Source organism: Arvicola amphibius, chromosome 10 (genome assembly GCF_903992535.2).
Source record: "Arvicola amphibius chromosome 10, mArvAmp1.2, whole genome shotgun sequence".
Taxonomy (NCBI): Eukaryota; Metazoa; Chordata; class Mammalia; order Rodentia; family Cricetidae; genus Arvicola; species Arvicola amphibius.
Genome location: NC_052056.1, coordinates 58,653,530 through 58,673,947, shown reverse-complemented (window position 1 = coordinate 58,673,947; position 20,418 = coordinate 58,653,530). Strand labels below are relative to the sequence as shown.

The 20,418-nt window shown below is 50.6% G+C and overlaps 1 protein-coding gene across 1 annotated transcript in view; it reads left to right on the top strand.

The window, feature by feature from the left end:
* The window catches only part of Adcy5 (adenylate cyclase 5), a 149,758-nt gene that overhangs the window by 101,294 nt on the left and 28,046 nt on the right, over positions 1-20,418 (top strand). The window contains exons 4-8 of the mRNA XM_038344334.1: positions 9,117-9,228; positions 10,630-10,757; positions 12,579-12,737; positions 13,812-13,953; positions 16,170-16,310. Coding sequence (XP_038200262.1) covers positions 9,117-9,228; positions 10,630-10,757; positions 12,579-12,737; positions 13,812-13,953; positions 16,170-16,310 — 682 coding nt within the window. The remainder of the gene's footprint in view (positions 1-9,116; positions 9,229-10,629; positions 10,758-12,578; positions 12,738-13,811; positions 13,954-16,169; positions 16,311-20,418) is intronic.

Sequence of the window (20,418 nt, the reverse complement as noted above, 5' to 3'; positions counted from 1 at the left end):
GCTGAGCAGAGGGCTGTGGAGCAGTGAGTTGACAACCCAGCCAGTTATGTTGGGAGCCACTTGGGTTGGACCTTTTATTTACTTTTTATGTTAATGTGTGTACATATATATGCATACATATATACATACATATATATACACACATATATATACACGTATATATATGCATATACACACATATATGCATACATATATACATGTATATATGTATACGGGTATATATACATATGTACACACATGTATATATGTATGTATATATACGCATATATATTAGCATAAGGGGCTAGAGAGATGGCTCTGTGGTGAAGACCTTGCTGCTCTTATGAAAGGCTGGAGTTTAGTTCCCAGCAGCCACATCTGGTAGCTCCCAATATGTCCTGTAACTCCAGCTCCAGGGGAATCCAACACTCTCTTTCTATGGCCAACTGCATGCTCATGTACATACCCACATATGTGCATGTACATACCCACATATGTATATACATATAAATAGATGATAAACCTTTTAAAAGACTGATATAGCATAAGATAGTATGCTTAAAACCCAACCTTGTAACTGGCATTAGCTACATTCGTGTTGTGCACCCACCCCTGCCTCTAGTGCTGTCGTCCCTAAACTGGAACTATAACTGTTAAACACGTCCCTGTACCCCCCGGCCCCCACTCCAGGAACTGCTTTTCTTCTTTCTGTCCTTAGCAGTTTGATTATTCTAGAGATCTCATATAAATAGAACTCCAGAATTTGTGCTTTTGATGACTGGCTTGGCTCACCCGACATAATGTCCCCATGGTTCATGGTCCCCAGGTTGCTTCATTCGTCAGGGTTTTCGACCCTGTTGAGACTGAGAAATACGCCTTTTGAGTATGCCACATTCCGGCCATCTCTCTTCCTGGGATGCCCCCTCGGGCAGCTTTTCCTTTCAGGGGCTGTGCGTGATGCTGCTGTGTGCATAGTTGAACAAGTATTATTCATACCTCTGCTTTCTGGTTGTCTGGGTATATGTCCAGAAGTGGGACTGCTGGCTCAGGTGGTAAACTGGTCTGTTTTTTTTTTTTTCTTTAAGGAACCCCCACACAGGTTTCTGTAATCCAGCCTTCCTGACAGCACCTGCTCAAGGGCTTTGGTCTCTCCTTGTCTGTGGGTTCACAAAAGGCCCACATTTGTGTTGGGACAGAGTATAAGGACCAGTGGGGAATGGAGCCAGCAGTCAGCAAGGGCTTAGCTCTCAACTCTAGAAATCGGGTCTCTGGCAAGCCAGGAAAGGGGAAGGAGAGAGAGGGGAGAGAGGCTCTGATGGCTGAGCACGCTGGGCTGTGTTTCTGAGACAAGTACAAACAGGTGTGACCCGTGGGTCGGATCCTACTAAGAATTTAGACATAAGGATTATTCTGAGTGGGCTTAGTCGAGGAAGGCATCGTGAAGATGAGTGGGTCAGACTCGGTTCTGAAAGAGAAAGAGTGATTTGCTTTCAGCCTTTTCAAACATAAACATTTTATTGTATAAAGGCCTGTGTTTTGTAGTGAAATTGGAAAATGTAGGCGGTGTAGAAAAGAAAAGGAATTCACACAGATCGGGTTGACTGCTGCTGGGGTTTGGTGCAGCCTCCTCTGTGGGCCTCTCTTTTGGAAGGCATTTTCCTGAGCCTCTCACATTCCTGGACCAGTGTCCACAGGCACTTCCAGGCTCTGTTGCTTGTGTGCTAAGGATGAAATGTGATTATGGGGTGGCCTGGAGTCTGCAGGAGGCCCACAGGCTTGCTAGCAAAGTGGATTACAGGATATGCCTTGATCTGAGGTCCCCTTACTTTTCCTCTTGGACTTCACAAGTGATGTCCCTGTTCCTGCCAGGGTGGAGAGGTTTTGGCCACCTGGGCAGATTCTCCCCTTGATGGCATTGTGCACTAGTATTCAGTGTCCTGTCCTAGGTCATGCCCCCTTTTCTTTCCAGCCGGTGCAAGGGTAATTCTGACTGATGCCGACTCATTTTTAAAAATCTATTGGAAAAAAAAAGCCCTCTGTTGACTCTTCACACCTGGTAGTGCCAACTTGCCCAATGGATGTGAATGACTCTTTGCTCCCCTTTACCCGACAAAGCCACAAACTCAAGTGTCTGTCCAGGCCGGGTGATGTGGAGGAGATCAAGGGTAGGTGTTGCAGGGGCGTCTCTGCTGGACACAAAGAAATGGCTTCCTACACAGGCCTAACCACTGAGGTTCTCAGTGTATACATGGTGGGGCACCCCAGGGTGCCGTCAGCATCCTCAGAGGTGAACTGAAACCTTACCTCACTTCTTTCCAGTCCCACCTTCCTTAGCTCTGATCTGGATGAGGATCCAGGGATCAGGGACTCTTCAGGCACAGTTGTTAGCATTGCAGCCCACCCAGTCCTAAGTGCCCAGTGATGCTGCAGGATGTGGCCCTGTGTGTAGGAGCTGGGCCAAATGCTGACAACTCATAAGTCACAGGGCCTGTTGGCAGGAAGAGGGGTTGAGTGTAAGGAAATGCCTGCAGGCAGAACAGGGCTGCAGAGGGCCTACAGTGGTAATTGGTGACATGCCCCACACTTGTGCCTCTGGAGTAGCAGTCAGGCTAGCTAGGGAGTGACAGAGGACAGATCGTTAGGGAAGTAGCCCCCATGTCTAGTCGCTCCAAGGACCCACTAGTGTGTCAAGAGGAGATCTCAAATGAGCTAATGTATGAGCCAACATCTTTCTGCTTCTCTAGGCCTGGTGCTGGGCTGTGAAGTGGCTTTAGAATCCCCAGGGATACAGCTAGGAAAGCCAGGTGGGTGGAGGAGATGGTCTGTGTTGGGGAGACCCTATGAAATGTAGGCACCTCCATAAGGACAGTTGGAAAGCAAAATCCTCCCACAGAACAGAGGCCTCTCCAAGGACAAATGAAGACGCAGTTGCCAGTTTCCATGGATGGGCCAGAGTGACTTTCGGGGTCAGAGTTGGGGCCTCAGAGACCTTGTATGAGATTCTCCCAACCCAGGTTAGAAATGTGCTTGGCATGACTCTTGGGTGGCTGTGGGTGACCCACCCTCTCTGCTTCCCCAGAAGCTGAGAGAGCCTCAGAGACCCCTCTCCGCATGCCAGCAAGTTGGAGAGATCTCAGAGTTCACATTTCTGGTAAAGGGAATAGAGAAGGATGGAATAAGTAACAAATAGCCGCAGTGTTGTGTGTGGTGCTCCCCCAGTACATAGAGGGTCATTTCCTGGACTCCCAGAGAGGCCTGGTTAGACTGTCTAGCAGACGCCCTAGGACCCTGCCTGGACAGTGTTTTCACTGTTCTACTAAACTAAATAAGCTTGCACTCCCCCCCCCACCCCACACACACACACTTTTTAAAAGGAACATTTACAGCCAGGTGTCGGGTCCATGCCATTAATCCCAGCACTAGGGTGGCAGAGGCAGGTGGATCACTGAGTTTGAGGCCAGCCTGGTCTACAAAGCGAGTTCTGGGACACCCAAGGCTACACAGAGAAACCCTGTCTGGAAAAAGCAAAAGGAACATTCCCAGCTTCTCTGTGGCATTTCAGCACCCCTTCCTTAGTCACGTGCTCTGGAGCCATCGTGAAGTGAGAGGAAGCTGCCCGGACACGGCACTGTGATAATCATGACTGTGGAACTGACCGAGTTACTGCTAGGCAGGTAGCACATACAGCGTGGACACGCTGCCACACACAGATGGCTCAGGCCCAGGGGAGACTGAGTGGGATGGAACAAGACTCGATTCCCTCCTGTTGCTTAGAAAGGAGTGCCTGTTGGAACTCACACACTGTTTATTTCTAGAGTTCGCCTGGGACGATTTTAGACTACAGTCGGCTGAGGGCAGCCAAGCTGGAGGCAGGTTAAACATGGCTGAGATGTGGACATAAATGGGGGGGTCACATGTCTACATCAGGGTGGTGCGATACTGTGAAGAAGGTGCCATTTAAGCTATAGCAATAGTCCTCATCCCGAGCTGCGTATTAGAACTACCAGAGAAGCTTCAAATAAAATAGACCAACAACGATGGAACAGCCACAGCAGAGTCCCACCACTGATGGATTAAATTAGAATCCCCGCGGCAGGGGCTCTGAGGCCTCTCCACAGGAAAGCTTCCCAGGGGACCGTAAGGGACACCAACCCAGAGACTGGTGTCCAAGGACTGCTCATCTGTGGAGTGAGAACAATGTTGAAGAGCTCACGCAACAGGCACGGTCTTCTGTGGAGAGCAGTGACCAGCCAGTCAGAGCCTTCCTTACACTGCTTGGGTGACAGAGACCTGTCTCTCGGGGTGGCTCAGCGATCTTTGCTTTGAAGAATCCTTGAGGTCACACACGTTTGCCTCATGTTTCTGAGGCCACACTTTCCCCATTCTCTTTTCTTCTCTGCTTGGAGCTGGCCCATGGTCGTCTTGCTTCTGCGGGGCTAGGGGGCTTTCTTTCCTACACTAGGGTCTCAAAGTCATAGTCCCAGGTGGACCAGTAAGTATGGTGCCTGGTGAATCTGCAGTTAAAACAAGATGGTAGCTAAGCGGGGAGGAGGCTCTCTGCTTGCTGTACCTATGTCTGACTGATCTTGACACCAGTTGCCATTGGCTTTAGTTTCTAAGGAGGAGAAAAAAAAATTCCTGAATAAAAGTGTAACCAACACTTTAAAGAGATGAGAAAGACTCCTCTTTCTCCCTGTCTGAGAAACAAGAAGGGAAAGATGAACCAAGATTAGGGGCGACACACTGTTGCCTAGCATGCCAGGTGGCCTCCCTCTAGGCAGAGCAGTGAGCCCATCTATAGGTAGGAAAAGTGCCAGAGTTCCTGAGGCCCCGCAGTTCCACATCCATGGCGGTCCATGAGGCAGCTGTCTGATGCCCCCACTTTTCTTCTCTTGTCTGCAGCAGGTGGCATGCCTTGTCCCTGTCCCTCATGTCTCTCACTCACTCCAACCATTATCCTGCAGTCTCCACTGCTGACCTAGGGTGGAACTGGAGAGCAGGGATCAGGGGGATCCCAGACATGGAAATGTCTGTCCCAGAGGCTGGTAGCTGTTTGTGTTTCTTCGCTGGGATAGCCTAGCCCAAATCCCAGGATGTCTTTCCTGGTAACCCAGCCTGTTACCATGCACTCCGATGGTTTTCTCTGTGGATTTGTAAGCAACTGTGGCAAGTGCCCCCACCCCACCCCAGTCATTGCCAGGGCACCAGCTGTTTTTATTCTCCGAGGGCTGTGGGGCTGACAGACCACATAACATGTGCTGGTTGTACTCTTGGAACGGGCATCCAGGTTGTCTCTGTGGCCTTGGGATGACGATTTAATTTTCTTCTCTTAAAAGCAAGTACCAACCTCATAGGATAGCTACGAGACAGATGTGAATATATGTAGGAGCATAAAGGAATATATTATTAGCCGGGCGGTGGTGGCGCATGCCTTTAATCCCAGCACTCGGGAGGCAGAGGCAGGCGGATCTCTCTGAGTTCGAGGCCAGCCTGGTCTACAAGAGCTAGTTCCAGGACAGGCTCTAAAAAAGATGCAGAGAAACCCTGTCTCGAAAAACCAAAAAAAAAAAAAAGAAAGAAAAAAAGGAATATATTATTATATATTAAATAATTTTACTTTGTGCTGCCAAAGATAGAATCTAGGGCCTTGGGTAACAAAATAATCAAGTATTTCTTATGAGGAGGAAAGGAAAATGCAGGCCAGAGCCTCTGTTGTGCTTCTTTGGAAAGGAAAGTGATGCTGGGCGAAGTTCTTAACTGACTAGTGTGCCTAATTCCAGGGACCACTGGAGTGTGGGGGCTATCCCAAGGCACCCCTTAACTGTCCCTAGGGGAATCAGAGTCTGAAAGGGTGTGGGGAGTCTCACCTGGCTAGTCTGCATGTGAAAAGTCCACGCTGAGGTAAGCTGCTCACTGTCGCTGGAACTTGACCAGCCCTGCGAGGGTCAGAAAGGCCACAGGTAACAGCATGATAAAAAGCTTGCTTCATTTAAAGGTGCAGGTTGGTTCATCAAGAGGGAGAAACGACTCCTTTGAAGCAATGTGTGTGTTACTCTGCCTGCATTTGATGCACCCTGCATATGTCACATAACTCAGTACCCCATTAACTGTCACAATTTGTCATGTTCAAAAATAAAAAAGCTGGGCTGGGGGATAGCTCAGTTCATAAAGTCTGTACAGGAATGGGGCTCAGTTTGGATCCCCATACAAAAGGCTGGGCAAAATGGTGCGCACCTGCAGTTTCAGCAATGAAGAGGAGGAGACACAAGGCTGCTGGGCCGAGGCTTGCTGGCCAATGAGCCTAGGAAATCAGCAAGTTCCAGGTTCAGTCAGAAACCCTATCTCAAAAATAAGGTGAAGAACAATTGAGAAAGATACCCATTTTATGCACACTCTACCCATGTGCACATGTATGATGAACACATAAACATCTGCATACATATTCTCACATACAATTAAAAATTTTAATTATAAATAATAAAAGACCTACTCCATATACCAGTAAACATTTGGAATACAATTACCAAATATATTTAGCTATGCATTCTTAATTTTGATGCTAGGCTTATGGGTGCTGAAGCCTCAGGAAGGTGTGTTGGGGAGAACATAAACTTGGGGAAAGGGTCTACCATGCTGGGGTCTCTACTTCCCATCAGAGACCTAGCCTTGGTGTGTGAACGCCTAGGTTCTAGAGGGCTCAGGGCTTGTCTACCAGAAGCAGCTCAGTCCTTAAGAGTTAGAATATTTTTTTTCTTCTTTTAAAACACTGCCTGGCCCATAGTTTCAGCCTCTTATTGGCTAATTCTCATATCTTCCTTTAACCCATATTTAGCACCATGAGGTGTGGCTTACCAGGAGAGATCTTAACCTGCATCCATCTCGGAGAGGAGAAGCATGGCCACTGCATATGGCGACAGCCTGAAGCGTCTCCCCTCTCTTTCCCACAATTCTGTTCTGTCTACTCCGCCTACCTAATTTTCTGTCTCTTAAAGGGCCAAGGCAGTTTTTTTATTAATAAATGAAAGTAACACATAGACACTCCTCCATCATTTCCCCTTTTCTGTTTAAACAGAAAAGAAAGGCTTTAACTTTAACATAGTAAAATTACATATAACAAAACAGTTATCAAGCAAGAATTACAGTTACAATATTTAGATCTATTTTATCTTTGATCATAACTAAGGAAAGCAAAACTATCTATTTATTCTTCAACTCCATCAAAGACTCCAGAAGGACATAATATTACCTAAGTAAACAAGTCATATGCAACTTTCAAACTCTAGAAATAACAGAGACAACTCGCTTCCTGGACAGTCATCCAAAGTTCCTCTGTACCGTTGGGGCATCCATCTTCGGCCTTCAGGCCCATAGTGTCCAGCAGACATTTCCATGAAGCAGGAAATTCCAAAGACAGTTCAGTCATTTTTTGCTGTGTCCTGCAGAATATCTCGCAGACTCTTTCATGAATCAGGAACCCAGAAAGACCATCTCACCTTTAGGCAAGTTCAGCAGTCCTCTCTCTGCGGGTTCTTGGTGTCCAGTTTATGCAACAGTCCAGGCAAAAGCAGTTTCTTGCCCAAATGGCTATCAAAGTCCATAAGGAGCCTCTTTGATGCCCATCCTCCTCTTGAAGTAGATTGGTGCTGTCAGGAGCAGAGTTTTTGTGCTGCACGCTCAGTCTCAGAGTTAAAGTGCTGAGTGTGGCTCCTACGCAGCTCTGGAGCTCAGAGGTGCAACCAATTCAGAGTCACAAGTGGCTCTGCCATGTTGGACTGGGCGGGGCAAGCACACAGTACCTGTTTTTGACCTAGGAATGTCACAGCTTAGATTCTTAAGTGCTTAGCGATTTAAAAGCACAAAACAAAAGTTCTCCTGGATAGTAAAAAAATTACAGATTCACAATAGGACTGATTCAGACAGTGTGTGGGGTGTGTGTGTGTGTGTGTGTGTAGGAGGTTGCTCTTCCCTGGTCCTCTTTCAGTCTGTCCTTCCAAAGGTCTTCCCTGGAGTGGCAGGCTTGATTGAGGTCTGCTTGAGACTGGGAAGTGAGAGTCTTTTGGGGCTCTGTTCTTGGCCCATGCTTCCCAGAGCAAGTGTATAAAAGGGCTGCATACCCAGGCTCCTTATGGGTAGGGGCAGCTCAGGGATCAACAGGGGCAATCCTGCAAGGTGATTGGGGAGTGGGGGGCTCTCAAAAAGTTCACTCTCTCTGCACCCATCCTCCTGCTTGGGGGTGAAAGTACGGCCAGTGCCCTCGTCCCCTCCCCAGCAGCCCTTTGGAGTCCTTTCCCAGTTGGGTTTTGTCAACCTGACATGAACCTATACATATCTGGGCAGAGGGGATCTTAATCGAGAAAATGCCTTCTTAAGATTGGCCTATAGGCAAGTCTGTGGGGGCATTTTCTCAATTAATGATTAATGTGGGGGGGGGGGGTTTCCACCCCTGTGTAGGTGTCCTAAGCTGTATAATAAAACAAATGAGGAAGCCATGGAGAGCAAGCCATTTAGCAGCACTCCTCCATGGCCTCTGCCCTGGGTTCCTGCCTTGAGTTCCCGCCCTGACTTCCCTCAGTGACAGAGTGTGCTATGAGATTTGCAAGAAGAAATTTCTGCCCCAAGGTTGCTTTTGGCCCTTGTGTTTTAGCCCAGCAGCAGAAACCCTAACTAAGACAAACCCCCCAGGACTCTTGGAGCCTATAGCCATCCTAGCGCCTGAGGCACTCCCAAGGTCTCTGGATATATCCCCAACGTTCTTCCCCAGCAAAGTCCTGTCTCAGTCTGTCTAGGTTGCAGTGATAGGGGCCACACTAGGTGGCTTGTAGACAACTGTCTCCCACTTCTGGAGGCTGGAAGTCCAAGTCCATGGTGTCCGCATGGCTGGGGTCTGGTGAGGGCCATCTTCCAGCCCTTTCTCAGAATCTTCTCATGGCAGCAGAGCCAGGAAGCAAGCTCTCCTGTTCTTCCTCCTTGCGGAGGCACTAATCCCATTCACAGGGCCCCACCATCATGGGCTCATTGTCCTTCCAAGGCCCCGCTTTGCTACAACCCTTGCAGTGGGCACTAGGATTTACTGTATGGATGCGGGGGGCACCGACATCCAGTTTATAGCAAGTCTTCCTTTTCCTCCTGTCTCCCAGCATCCTGTTTGCTGACATCGAGGGTTTCACTAGCCTGGCATCCCAGTGCACTGCCCAGGAACTGGTCATGACCCTCAATGAGCTCTTCGCCCGCTTTGACAAGTTGGCTGCGGTGAGTCACCCTGAGTGTGGGCCAGAGGGTGGCCTGCCTGGCCTGGGCTGTTAGGGGAGGGCTTGGAGGTTGAGGACGTTAATCCAGGTCTGCGCTCTGCTTGGTGGACACTGGTGTTGGGCACCTGTGATGGGTAGAGACATCAGTCAGGCTACAGAGCATGCCCTGATGTCCCACACCTTCTCTTGCAGCACAGTGGGAGACATGATCCCTGGCTCTGAGGTAGCCTGCAGGGGCTGTCTCCATGCCCGCCTGCGGGGTATAGTGTCCAAGCCCCCAGTGAAATTTCAGGTGCCACTTGACTGCATTCCTGATGAAGTGGGCTGGAGGGGTGGGAGACCGCATCTGACTATCCAGCTGGCTTGTAAGCAGCTGGGTGCCTTCCCTAAAGGCCTCCAGAAAGGGATTCGCCAGCACTTGGACCAAAAAACGGAAGTGACACCTTATAGCAGGGATGGCAACCAAGATATTCATTCAGTTGGTCTCTGTCTTCACTCATTTTATTCCAGAATGGGCCTTTGTAGAGTCATGCCATGTAAGCAGTCACCTACTACAGTGTCCACTGGCATAGAGCACAGCCGTGTTTATAGACAGAGTGTCAGACTAGCATGTGGAGAAGAGTCTACTGTGCCCAGGGGCTTTCTGGGGCCGCTGAGGGCACTAGATGGGTAGCCTCTCATCACTGAGCTTGAACAAGGTAGACGGAGGCTCCTCACGAGCACCCGCCCCTCACTGTCCCAGCTTCATGGAGTAGCACAGAGTCAGATTCAAGCAGCTGGAGTAGCTGATGACTAACAGAGCCCCTCTCACTTCCAACTAGGCATTGGTGGTGACCCGCCTCCATGCCCAGTGCCACCTGTCTCCAAGTGGTGGCGGTGGCCACAGGTACTGAGCTCTGCTCACTTCTCGGCAGTCATGTGTTTGCTGGCAGAGCCAAGAATTCCTTTTGATAAGCATCTTGGCAGGCTGAGGGTCAGATGGTTTCTGGCTCAAGCTCACTTCTGCTGGCTTTAGTCTATATATTCATATATATATATATATATATATATATATATATATAGTCTCAAAATTTTTGATAGAATTATAAGAATCAGGCAAGAATCAGGTGTATGCTCCCAGGGTAAGGAGTGGGACCAGAGATGCTAGCCCAAGCAAAGTGGGTGGGGGAGGAGCTCCTAGGCTTAGAAGACCGCAGTGCCTGTCCCTTAGCCATTATCTCCTGTGCCCCACTGCTTCCAATAGCCCTGGCTGTGACCAGACTCAATTCTGACACTGCAGCTGTGGCCGCTTTTCTAGAAGGCAGCTCACTCGAAGCATGGGTGGTTCTTGGTTTCTCAATTCTTTCCCTCCCACTCTTCTTTCCCATTAGTTTGGATTCCTAAAACTAATTTGCTTTTCCAGGAGAATCACTGTTTACGGATTAAGATCCTTGGGGATTGCTACTACTGCGTCTCTGGGCTGCCTGAAGCCAGGGCCGACCACGCCCACTGCTGTGTGGAGATGGGCCTGGACATGATCGAGGCCATCTCGTAAGTGCCTTCCTCTGGGCTTGATCCATTCCGGGGAACTAACCCGCAGTCTGGGTAGTGACTGATGGAGGCAGGGCAGTGGTGTGATGCACCCAGGGCCCCCCTGCTAGGCTGGTGGGGAGGTCCTTACCTCAACCTTCATCCCGGCTCCCAGGCTCCTTGCTTTCCTTGGTGGAGGAGGCGAGAGGGAGAGCTTTCAGGAGTGGTCGTGTCTGAGTCAATGGCCTGTCCTCAAAACCCTCACCACCTCTCAAGAACCCAGACCCAACAACGTAAAGCTCACTAGCTCCATGTTCTCCCAGGTGGGAGAGTTAGGCTCTTGTGGGCTAAAGCGATCTCTTGGGGCTCAAGCACAGATAATGCATCTTTCTGTGAGCAATAGCCGAAGGAGCCTGGGACAGACTTGGTTGCTGTGTCTCTGGAAGAAGGAGCCCTTCGTCATTGAAAACCTAAATGGCATTACCAGCTAGGGGTTGGTTCAGGGAGAGTGTCCAGTAACTTTGCACTTTGGAAATAGCCTGCATGAAAGTAAAACTAAAAGATAAATGGTAAGGGCAGAGGTCAGAGTGGCTGGCCAGGAAGGGGGTAAGACCCATTTTGGGGCACAGTAGCTTCTCCTGACTGTCTCCTGCTTGACTCGGCTACACAGTAGTCATGCCCGGCTACACAGTCGTGCCCCGGATACAGCCAGTGCCAAGAGGGGAGGCCTGGTCCCCTCTGCACTGATAGCCGGTGTGTCAGCTGGACACACAGGTAGGGAGGAGTGGTTGATTCCACGGAGAGGACTGAGAAGCCTTGCGAAGCAGGTAGCTCTGGGGAAAAGAGAAACGCTAAAACGAGGTGTCATTATCCTCAGCCAGTGCTCCACAGACACCACACTGCTCCAGCACTAATGCTTGACGACTTGGCCCCAGGATGAGAGAAATGAGGGAGCCCCGAGTCTTTCCTGCAGTTGGGCAGAGTGGGGGGCAGGTGGTCTGACAGGTGAGATCGGCAGCGGTCCTGGTGGGGCGAGCCCGCCCACCATACCAAATTAGACCGCCCGTCAGTCCCACAGCTTGCCGAGTGTCACAGAAGGCTAGTTTCTAAAGTGCAAACTGTGCACCTTCTCCTCCTCAGCTCCTAAGTCTTTTTCTGCGGACCCCAAGCAGACCATGAGCCCCACTCCTATGCTGGTGCTCGTGGCTTGGATTACAGATGTCTTGTAGTTCAAGGAGCGACCTAGTTCCCTGCACTGTCCCAGACTCAACTCTTTCTATGTCATCATACAAGCGTGACCCCACCCCTACCCCCACCTCCATGTAACCCATGGAAATGCCCGTCTCCTATGTCCTGCTAACCTCGAGAGAGGAGCAATGGCATTAAATCCAATCAATCGATGTTTGGGAAAACCATTCCAGTCTACCTTGCCTCCAGAGCATTGTATGATTAGGATTCAGGGTGACCACATCTCCCCCATGGACTCAAGAGAGCACTACAGTACATTTACAATTTTCTGAGCAGCCTATCTAATTGGCAGTGGCAGTGGCAATGGAGGTAGTTGGGTGTGTGTGTGTGGGGGGGGGGGTGGTTGCTTCGGTTTATTGTGCAGCACACTGCCACCTTATGGCCAAGACAGAAACAGCACTTCTGGTTCCTCTGAACAGGCAACCAAACACCTGCTGCCAGTCCCCTTCAGGTTAGACTAGAACAGAAAGAAAGGCACCTGACCCCTGCCCCTCCCAACTCCCCTTTCACCCCAGTCCTTCCTTTCAGCCTCAACCCTGCTTTGTGTGCCTAGCCCCTGACCCTCTCCCAGCCTTACCCCTGCTCCATCTCCAGGTTGGTCCGGGAGGTGACGGGGGTGAACGTGAACATGCGTGTGGGAATTCACAGCGGGAGAGTACACTGCGGCGTCCTTGGTCTCCGAAAGTGGCAGTTCGATGTGTGGTCTAACGATGTCACACTGGCCAACCACATGGAGGCTGGTGGCAAAGCTGGGTGAGTGAGGGCTGCAGTGGTGAAGGTGGAAGCCAAACGTCCCTTCTCACCCAGTGAGACAGTCACGAGTTGGGGTTGGTAGGCAGGATGGAGGAGCAGCATGCTGTGGACAGGCGGGGTTAGAGGTTTCTTGTGTGTGTGTGTGTGTGTGTGTGTGTGTGTGTGTGTGTGTGTGCGTGCGCGCGCGCGCGCACACACACACGTGCTGGGCTGGGAATGTAGCTGTACCATAAAGTGCTTGCCTAACACAAGATCCTAGATTCAACCCTCAGCATTGAAAAGAGAGAGGAGGGAGGGAAAGAGGGAGGGAGGGAAAGAGGGACGGAGGAAGAGAGGGAGGGAGGGAGGGAGGGAGGGAGGGAGGGAGGGAGGGAGGGGGGGTCCTATGAGCTAGAGAGAGAGGGATGGGAGGTCGTTTCTCTTTTGGGGAGCCCTTCTCGATCTCTCCCTTGTTGTGAGTTATGTGCCCCGCTAGGTCGGTCTGCCTTATACCTCCAGCCAGAAGAGAGAGGAGGTCAGAGGGAGAAGAAAGAAGACAAAGGGAGAATTTTTTTACTTAGCAAATCAGCACCACAGTTTACGTACAAGTCGTAAGGAATGTTGTCTCAAACATCCAAGTGTTTGTTTGGATGACAAACAGTGGCTTGTGGCCCTGTGGTAGAGAGCAGCCTATTTCAGTGGAGAGAGGCTCGTTCCCTACAGGACTCTGAAGCACCAACTGGCATGGATACCAAGGACACAGGTGTGGGGAGACACAGTAGACAGAAGTGGCACAGACAGACTTGTAGAGGCAGCCAGGAGAAACGGTCAGTGACTGAGAGAGACCTGGATACCGGGCTGGAGATTAGCTTATGGTGGCAGGAGCCATGGCTGGCTTCTGAGCAGGAGTGACTGTCAGACCAGAGGCGTGTTCCTTGGGTGGGCTGCTAGGTTGGGTGCTGTTGGTGTTGTCCTGATCACAGCAAGGTGAGGCACCATTTGAACCAGAGCTAGAGGCCGTGAGGTGTGAATGGTATCTGACAGCAGTTCTTGGCTCACACTTTCTGCCCTCCACCCCTACCCCGCCCTCCCCAGGCGCATCCACATCACCAAGGCCACACTCAACTACCTAAATGGGGACTATGAGGTGGAACCAGGCTGTGGTGGTGAGCGCAATGCCTACCTCAAGGAGCACAGCATCGAGACCTTCCTCATCCTGCGCTGCACCCAGAAGCGGGTCAGTGGGCAGGGCCTGTGGGTCAGGGGGCGGGTCAGTCTTTTGGTTTAGAACCTTTTCTTGGCCGGTTCTTTCCTTCTCTTCTTTCCCTGAGGAAGGCTATGAATCCCTCAGTGTTGTCTCCCATCTCTCAGAAAGGACCTGAAAGTGACTGAGACCTTGCAGAGCTGATGGGGGAGAAAGGGTATTTTCATTCCACTTTGGTTGGGAAAAAAATTGCAACAGGCCCCAGATGAGTGAGCAAGGATGCCTGGGGGGGAGGAGGGAAGGGAAGGGTGAGCATCCAAGGAATCACTCTCTGCTTTTTGCTAGGTGGTTGTCTTTTCTCATCTCTCCTCCCCTCTTCCCTATTCTGTTCTCATTCCCACTCACTTCCTTGTTTTCTCATTCCCTTTGGTGTTTGTGGGTGCCTGCTTCAGCCTGCATCTATGTGTGTCTGTTTTGTTTTTCAACATTTGTATTCTACATACTTATTTTCTGTGCATTGTGTGTGCATATAGGTCCGTGAGTGTGTGCCTGCCACACGTGTGTGTGGAGGTCAGAGAATGATTTGCAGGAGTCAGCTCTCCCCTTCCATCTTGCTGCTCCTGGGGATTGAACTCAGGTCGTCAGGCTTGGCAGCAAGCACTTCCGCTGGCTGAGTCATCTTGCTGGCCCCTGCATCTTTGTTTCTTGAAACTGTCTTCCTTTTCGCCTTCTGATTTCTTTCTTCTTTCCTTGTTGTCTCAGCCCACATCTGCAAAAGTAGAAAAACTGTATTAGTAGCCCTCAGCGTTCTATTATTAATAGTGTCGTGTTCCATGTTCGTAATTTTTAAGGCAAATGGAGCATTTTCTGTTTTTCCCCAAATGAGGACACCTTGCTGTCTTCCCACTGAGGGTCTCCAGTGGCCTTTGGTAGAGAAAAGCTCAAGCCTGTTTAAGGTGCTAGAAACAGAACAGCTGTGTGGAGGCAGAGTCCAGAGAACCCTGGGTGGAGGCAGTGTGTTTCTAAGGAGAGGTGGGGCAGAAAGAGCAGTGCCCATCCATCCTGAGGCAGAAGCAGGGGGATGCCTTGCTGTGAACCCGAAGAGAGGTCCTGGCTGCAGTGGCCTTTGTGAGGAGATGCATCAGACACCCCAGCAGCCGCAGAGCAGAAGGGAGGGGGTGTCAGAGGAGAGCAGCACTTCTGATGCTCTCCTAAACATTCGCTTGTTCATTGGCCAGAGTGTGAATGAACCACGACCCTCTCAGGCCCTCCATATCCCTCCTTCCAGTCCCTGCTGCGTAGGCCTCCATTGCACCCTCCGGCCTTGAGCCCCCTGGGTCTCGGTTCCTCCAGTTGACAGCTAGTGCAGAAGGCATGAAGTAGGGACAGACAAATGGTGTGACAGCCCCATCCCTGGCAGTGTGAACCAAAGAAGGCTGAGTGTCCCCTAAACCCTATGCTATCTACCTCTGGTGCCCATTGGGAATGACAGAAAGACAGTCTAACAGATAGGTTCTTAAGGAGTGTTTGTCCATAGGGAGGAGGCTGGGTTTCTGTGTACTCACTGTCTTGCCGTCTCTGACTTTCCTAACTCAGTGACAGGTTTCTGGGAGCTGCTCTTGGAGCATGGCAGGTCTATTATGCTGATAGACCCTAGAGGAAGTAGATACGGGAGTTCAGGGCCCTTCTCCCTCCATTCGTTTCTGGACACCTTCAGCCCTGGCTCTACACACCCATGAAACTATAAGCAGACTCTAATAGGCGCTGAGCCCCACATCCCAGTGAGTAGAACCTGCCAGTGGTGGAGACCCACAGTGCAAGCTGACCTGGCTATCTGGGGAACTAGAAGGGAAGCTCAACCCTCCCATGGAGTTACCCCACCCCCGCCACCACTGGTTAGAGGGAGGGCAGGCTACATGGTGGCAGGCTGCGGTGTATCTTAGGACTTAGGAGCTTGGCTTTCAAGTGGATTGAGAAGTTGCAGGAGAGAATCTCGTGCTCAGACTTGTAAGGAGTACTTCTTGTATGTGACAGGCGTCCCCTACACTCCGGACTTCCTCCTGAGACCAGCTCTCATAATTATCTATGCCAAGCACCCCAGACTTTGGGGCAGCAAGTTCCAGGGCTGTGCAAAGGCTCCTCATTCTGCCTGGCCAGTTTCTTGTTTCTAGAGAGGGAGTGAGGGTCTGCTCATTGGGGCTCTTCCCATAGCTCCGCCCACACACTGAGGCATCTCTGTTGCCCTTCAGAAAGAAGAGAAAGCCATGATTGCCAAGATGAACCGCCAGAGAACCAATTCCATTGGACATAATCCGCCCCACTGGGGAGCCGAGCGCCCCTTCTACAACCACTTGGGTGGCAACCAGGTGTCCAAGGAGATGAAGAGGATGGTGAGTCTCTGGTGGCATGGTGCTCCTGGGGTTGGGAAGGCTGGCCATGGGGTCTCAGCCTGAGGGACTCTATAAGGGAGGGAAGTAGGGGTCACCTGACTTTATGCTAGAAAATGAAACTCCCGACCCTGGCCTGGTTCTGCTTCATGAGTTACACGATCTCATGGCTCAGGGACATAGCAGCAGTGTCTTTCCCTTTCTCTTGGCAGAGCTTCCTGGTGCAGGCTGGCCAGACTCGGGGTACCACTAGGGCCTCTAGCAGCCTCAGTATTGACTGGTGAGACCCCATGGAACTGGGTGGCTCTGGCCTGCCTGGCCCTTTCCAGTCCTTAATGCATTTCCCGGGCAATCGAGAACATGTTCCTTATTTCTGCTGCTCAGAAACCACCCCAGTGCTTTTGGGCAAGTGCCTGGTGATGGCCCCTTCTGCTTCTGTGCTAAGAAGCTCCTGTCCCTGCTAACACCAACCTACTAGCATAGGTCAAGTCATAGGTGGTACTGCTACTCCAGCCACCTAGTCCACTTGGGGACACGTGCACCTGGCTAACCCTAAATGTAATTTAGAATGTGTTGCTGATTCGTAAAGAAGAAGAGGAGTTACCGGAAGCCAGGGGCAACGGTAGTACTTGTACTTTCTGCCTAGACCTCAGCTGCCACCCCTGGGACACTGCTCAGGTCAAAGTCACCTTGCACTCAGGTGGAAGCTGTCTACAGTGAAGGAGGGCTGGGGAGGCTCAAGGCTAAGAGCAAGAGATGTGGCCACTCCGTGATGGGAGTAAAAGCTGGAGCAGGCTGTGGACAGTATGATCCAGATATATAGATCAGACTAGGTGCAGTTAGAACCAAGGACATGAAGGAAGAAACAGGCAGGGGACCTGGTTGTTCTACTCCCTGGCAGCTAACAAGTAGCAGATGATACACAGATGTACAGCCAGAAAAAAAAGAGAGACCCGGCATCCACTTAAAACTTTGAGGTAGATAAACTACTGGTTTTACACTGTTACTGCAAGGGAGAAGACAGGAGGATCCTGGCCTTACCCAGGGCTATGAACCCAGCCATCCACAGGCCTGATCTGTGCCAACATGACCTGCAGCCACACTATCCTCCAGGGCCCTCCACAAGTCAAAGTCGAGTCCTCCCTGTTGCTGGTTTGCTCCTTAGTAACCTCCTACAGAATTAGAATCCATATGACCAGAGGGATTTTTTGGGGGGGTGGGCAGGAAGATAGATGGGGCGGAGGGGGGTAGAAGGGAATCTGGAGTAGGAAGAGATAGCAAGAAAGGGAACTTAGAGGAGGTACAGAGGAGGAAGGAAACAGCCAGCAAGCGACAAAGTAGCCTTGTGGGAAACCACAGTCTCTCTGCAGTCCCCGAGGTCATTTTCCAGTGACATTTGGGATAACCTGCAACCTCAGTAATTTCCTAGTAATTTCCTAGGTCTGGGCTTTGAGCACTGGTTTGGCAGGCATATTCATCACAGTTAGAGCAGGGAACTCTGGAAGAACTAGCAATAGGGGCTGTGACTGGGAAGAGACGGCTCCAGAGGAGGCTGCGGCCTCAGAGGAGGCTCCTGGGTGTTAATTGCTTAGCCCAGCAGGGGACGAAGATCATTCAGAACAAGGTGCCCCGTGCTGACTGGGCACAGTGTTCTCTGAGGACACTGGCATCAAAGGCTCCTTTCCCAGCCTCACGCATCCTGTGGGGAGTATGTGCTGGGTATGAAGCCGATTCCAACAGCTGTCCTGCCAGCCACTGGCTTTGGCGTTAAACTTGCCAGAAATCTTTGAGGAAGATGCATAAAGAGCTCTTCTGCCTGCCTTCTGGCACGTGGGTGAGCTAAAAACAAACAAACAAACAAAAACAGCATTGAAAAATAATACCCAAACTCAAAAGTAGCCCATTGCAGGTGGATGGCTTGGATTCAGTGGAGCAGTAACAGTGCATAGGAAGGTACGAACCCATGGCCAGCAGTTTGGTTTGTTGGAATCTTCATCAAGGTTTTACTCAGCTTGCCAAGTGCTTTGCTGAGCTGGGCTTCTATGCTTGACACCCCTTGTCAAGGCTTTAAGGTTGTATATTAATAAATGGCTGACGGGCACACGTGTGTGGCCTGAGCTTATATGATTAATCCAAGGATGCTCTCTGCCTGCCCTGCTGGGAGACAGGATGAGACCAGCAGGGTGAGGGATCTTTGCACTGGTGACTTAGTATATGGACAGTAGAGTGTTCCCAGTTCACTAGACTGAGGGTTAGGTGCATGCATGCATGCATGCATGGGTGGGTGGGTAGGTGGATTGCAGTGGTACCGGTATGGGTTCATGTTCCAACCCTGAGCCACAGTCCAGCCTGGCCCGTTCTTAATAGTTGTACTGAGCTGGTTTATGGGTAGCAATGTCTTGTATCCTGTTGTCAATGTGCCTACCACCTTCAGTGGATCCTGAACTACCCACACCAGCATGTATCCCTCAGGGACTGAGATTCAATCCATCTTTCTGCTCAGTCCAGGGAAGAAAGTGTATCCTCAACAGAGGCCAGGAACAAGGCACTTGGGTTATTTTTGATCTGTGGAGATGGGATTGTATATGTATAACCCCATTGTTCCCAGTTATATAGTTATCTTGTGCGGCTCATGGGAGGGAACTCCGTGGTCTGGAGGCTCATGGTGGCCTTTTGTAGACAGCTTGCCTATCCATCTCTGTTTCTGGCTATGCTGAACTCATTGAGGGGTCATGAGAGCCCACACATTGGCCTGTCCCCAGACAAAACACTCAGCTGTGTGACACCCACTTCTACAGCAAGGAGGGTGACATGAGAATGGCTCTGTAGTCTGAAGAGAAGGCTGCATGAGTCTCAGAGGGTAAGGACAAGGGTCTAGCTGTTCTTAGCAGACAGTGATTGACTGGTCATTCCAGACTAGGTATAGGCACCTGGGTACAGATCAGAATGACAGCATGGAACCACCAGAGGCTGCTGAGGTCCTGGGAGTCCTTCATGTCACAGGTATGCCAGGTCTACTCATCACCTGCCAGCCCTGGCTCATGAGGAAATGTCTTTCGGTGGCTGCTAAGCCAAGTTCTTCACAGGAATGAAGGGGGGCATGGATCTGTTGACTGAAGTTTCTGTCCCACCCGGTCCCGCAGTCATTCAGCCCCAAAGAAACACACAGAGGTCTACATTAATGATAAACTGATTGGCCTATTAGCTCAGGCTTCTTATTAACTCTTATAACTTAATTACCCATAATTCTTGTCTGTGTTAACCACATAGGTTGGTACCTTTTTTCGGCTAGGCAGTCACATCTTGCTTGCTCTGTGTCTGGCTTCTTCTCTGTCTAGGTGACAACTGCAGACTGAAACTTCCCTCTTGCCAGAATTCTTGTTGCCCCGCCTATACTTCCTGCCTGGCTATTGGCCAGTCAGCATTTATTTAAAATACAAGTGACAGGGTACAGACCATTGTCCCACAGCAGGGATCTGTTTGGATTTCTGGCTTATTAGCACTTGCTGAACTTTCCGTTTGCTAATTAGTGCTCCACACGAGATCCTCCTCTGTTCCTGCTCTGGCAGTCTGTCTGGTAACATTATGGGACCGCAGGGACACCCCCTCCCCCAGTCCCACCACAGCAGACAGACAACCACCCCCATAGTGCTTCTCTTTGGTGATGTTTGTAGATTACCTCTAAGGAGGTCTTTGTGGTTGACATCTGTCTGTGAGGGTCTCACCCCTTCCTCAGGGCTTAGAGACTTGAACCACAAAAAGGCACTCAGCCCCCACAAGTGGCATATGGGCTCCTTGCTTCCTAAATCCGGTCAACTCTAGCCTTGGAGGAACACATTGGTTCCCAGATACCACATACATGGTTGTAGGTAAGCAGAACCAGGCTATTTGCAAGTGGGAAGCTTCTGGTTTCCTGTAGATTTTGTGTGGTGTGTGTGTGTGTGGGTGTGTGTGTGTATGTGGGTGTTGAGTGTGGACACATGTGCATGGGTGTGGTGATGAGTGTGGACACATGTCAAGTTTTGAGCAGCTCAGCAACTTCTCTTCAAGCCAGGGCTCAGGAGGAAGGAGGAGTAGCCCAAGGAATATAAGGAGTCATGGTGGAGGGGGT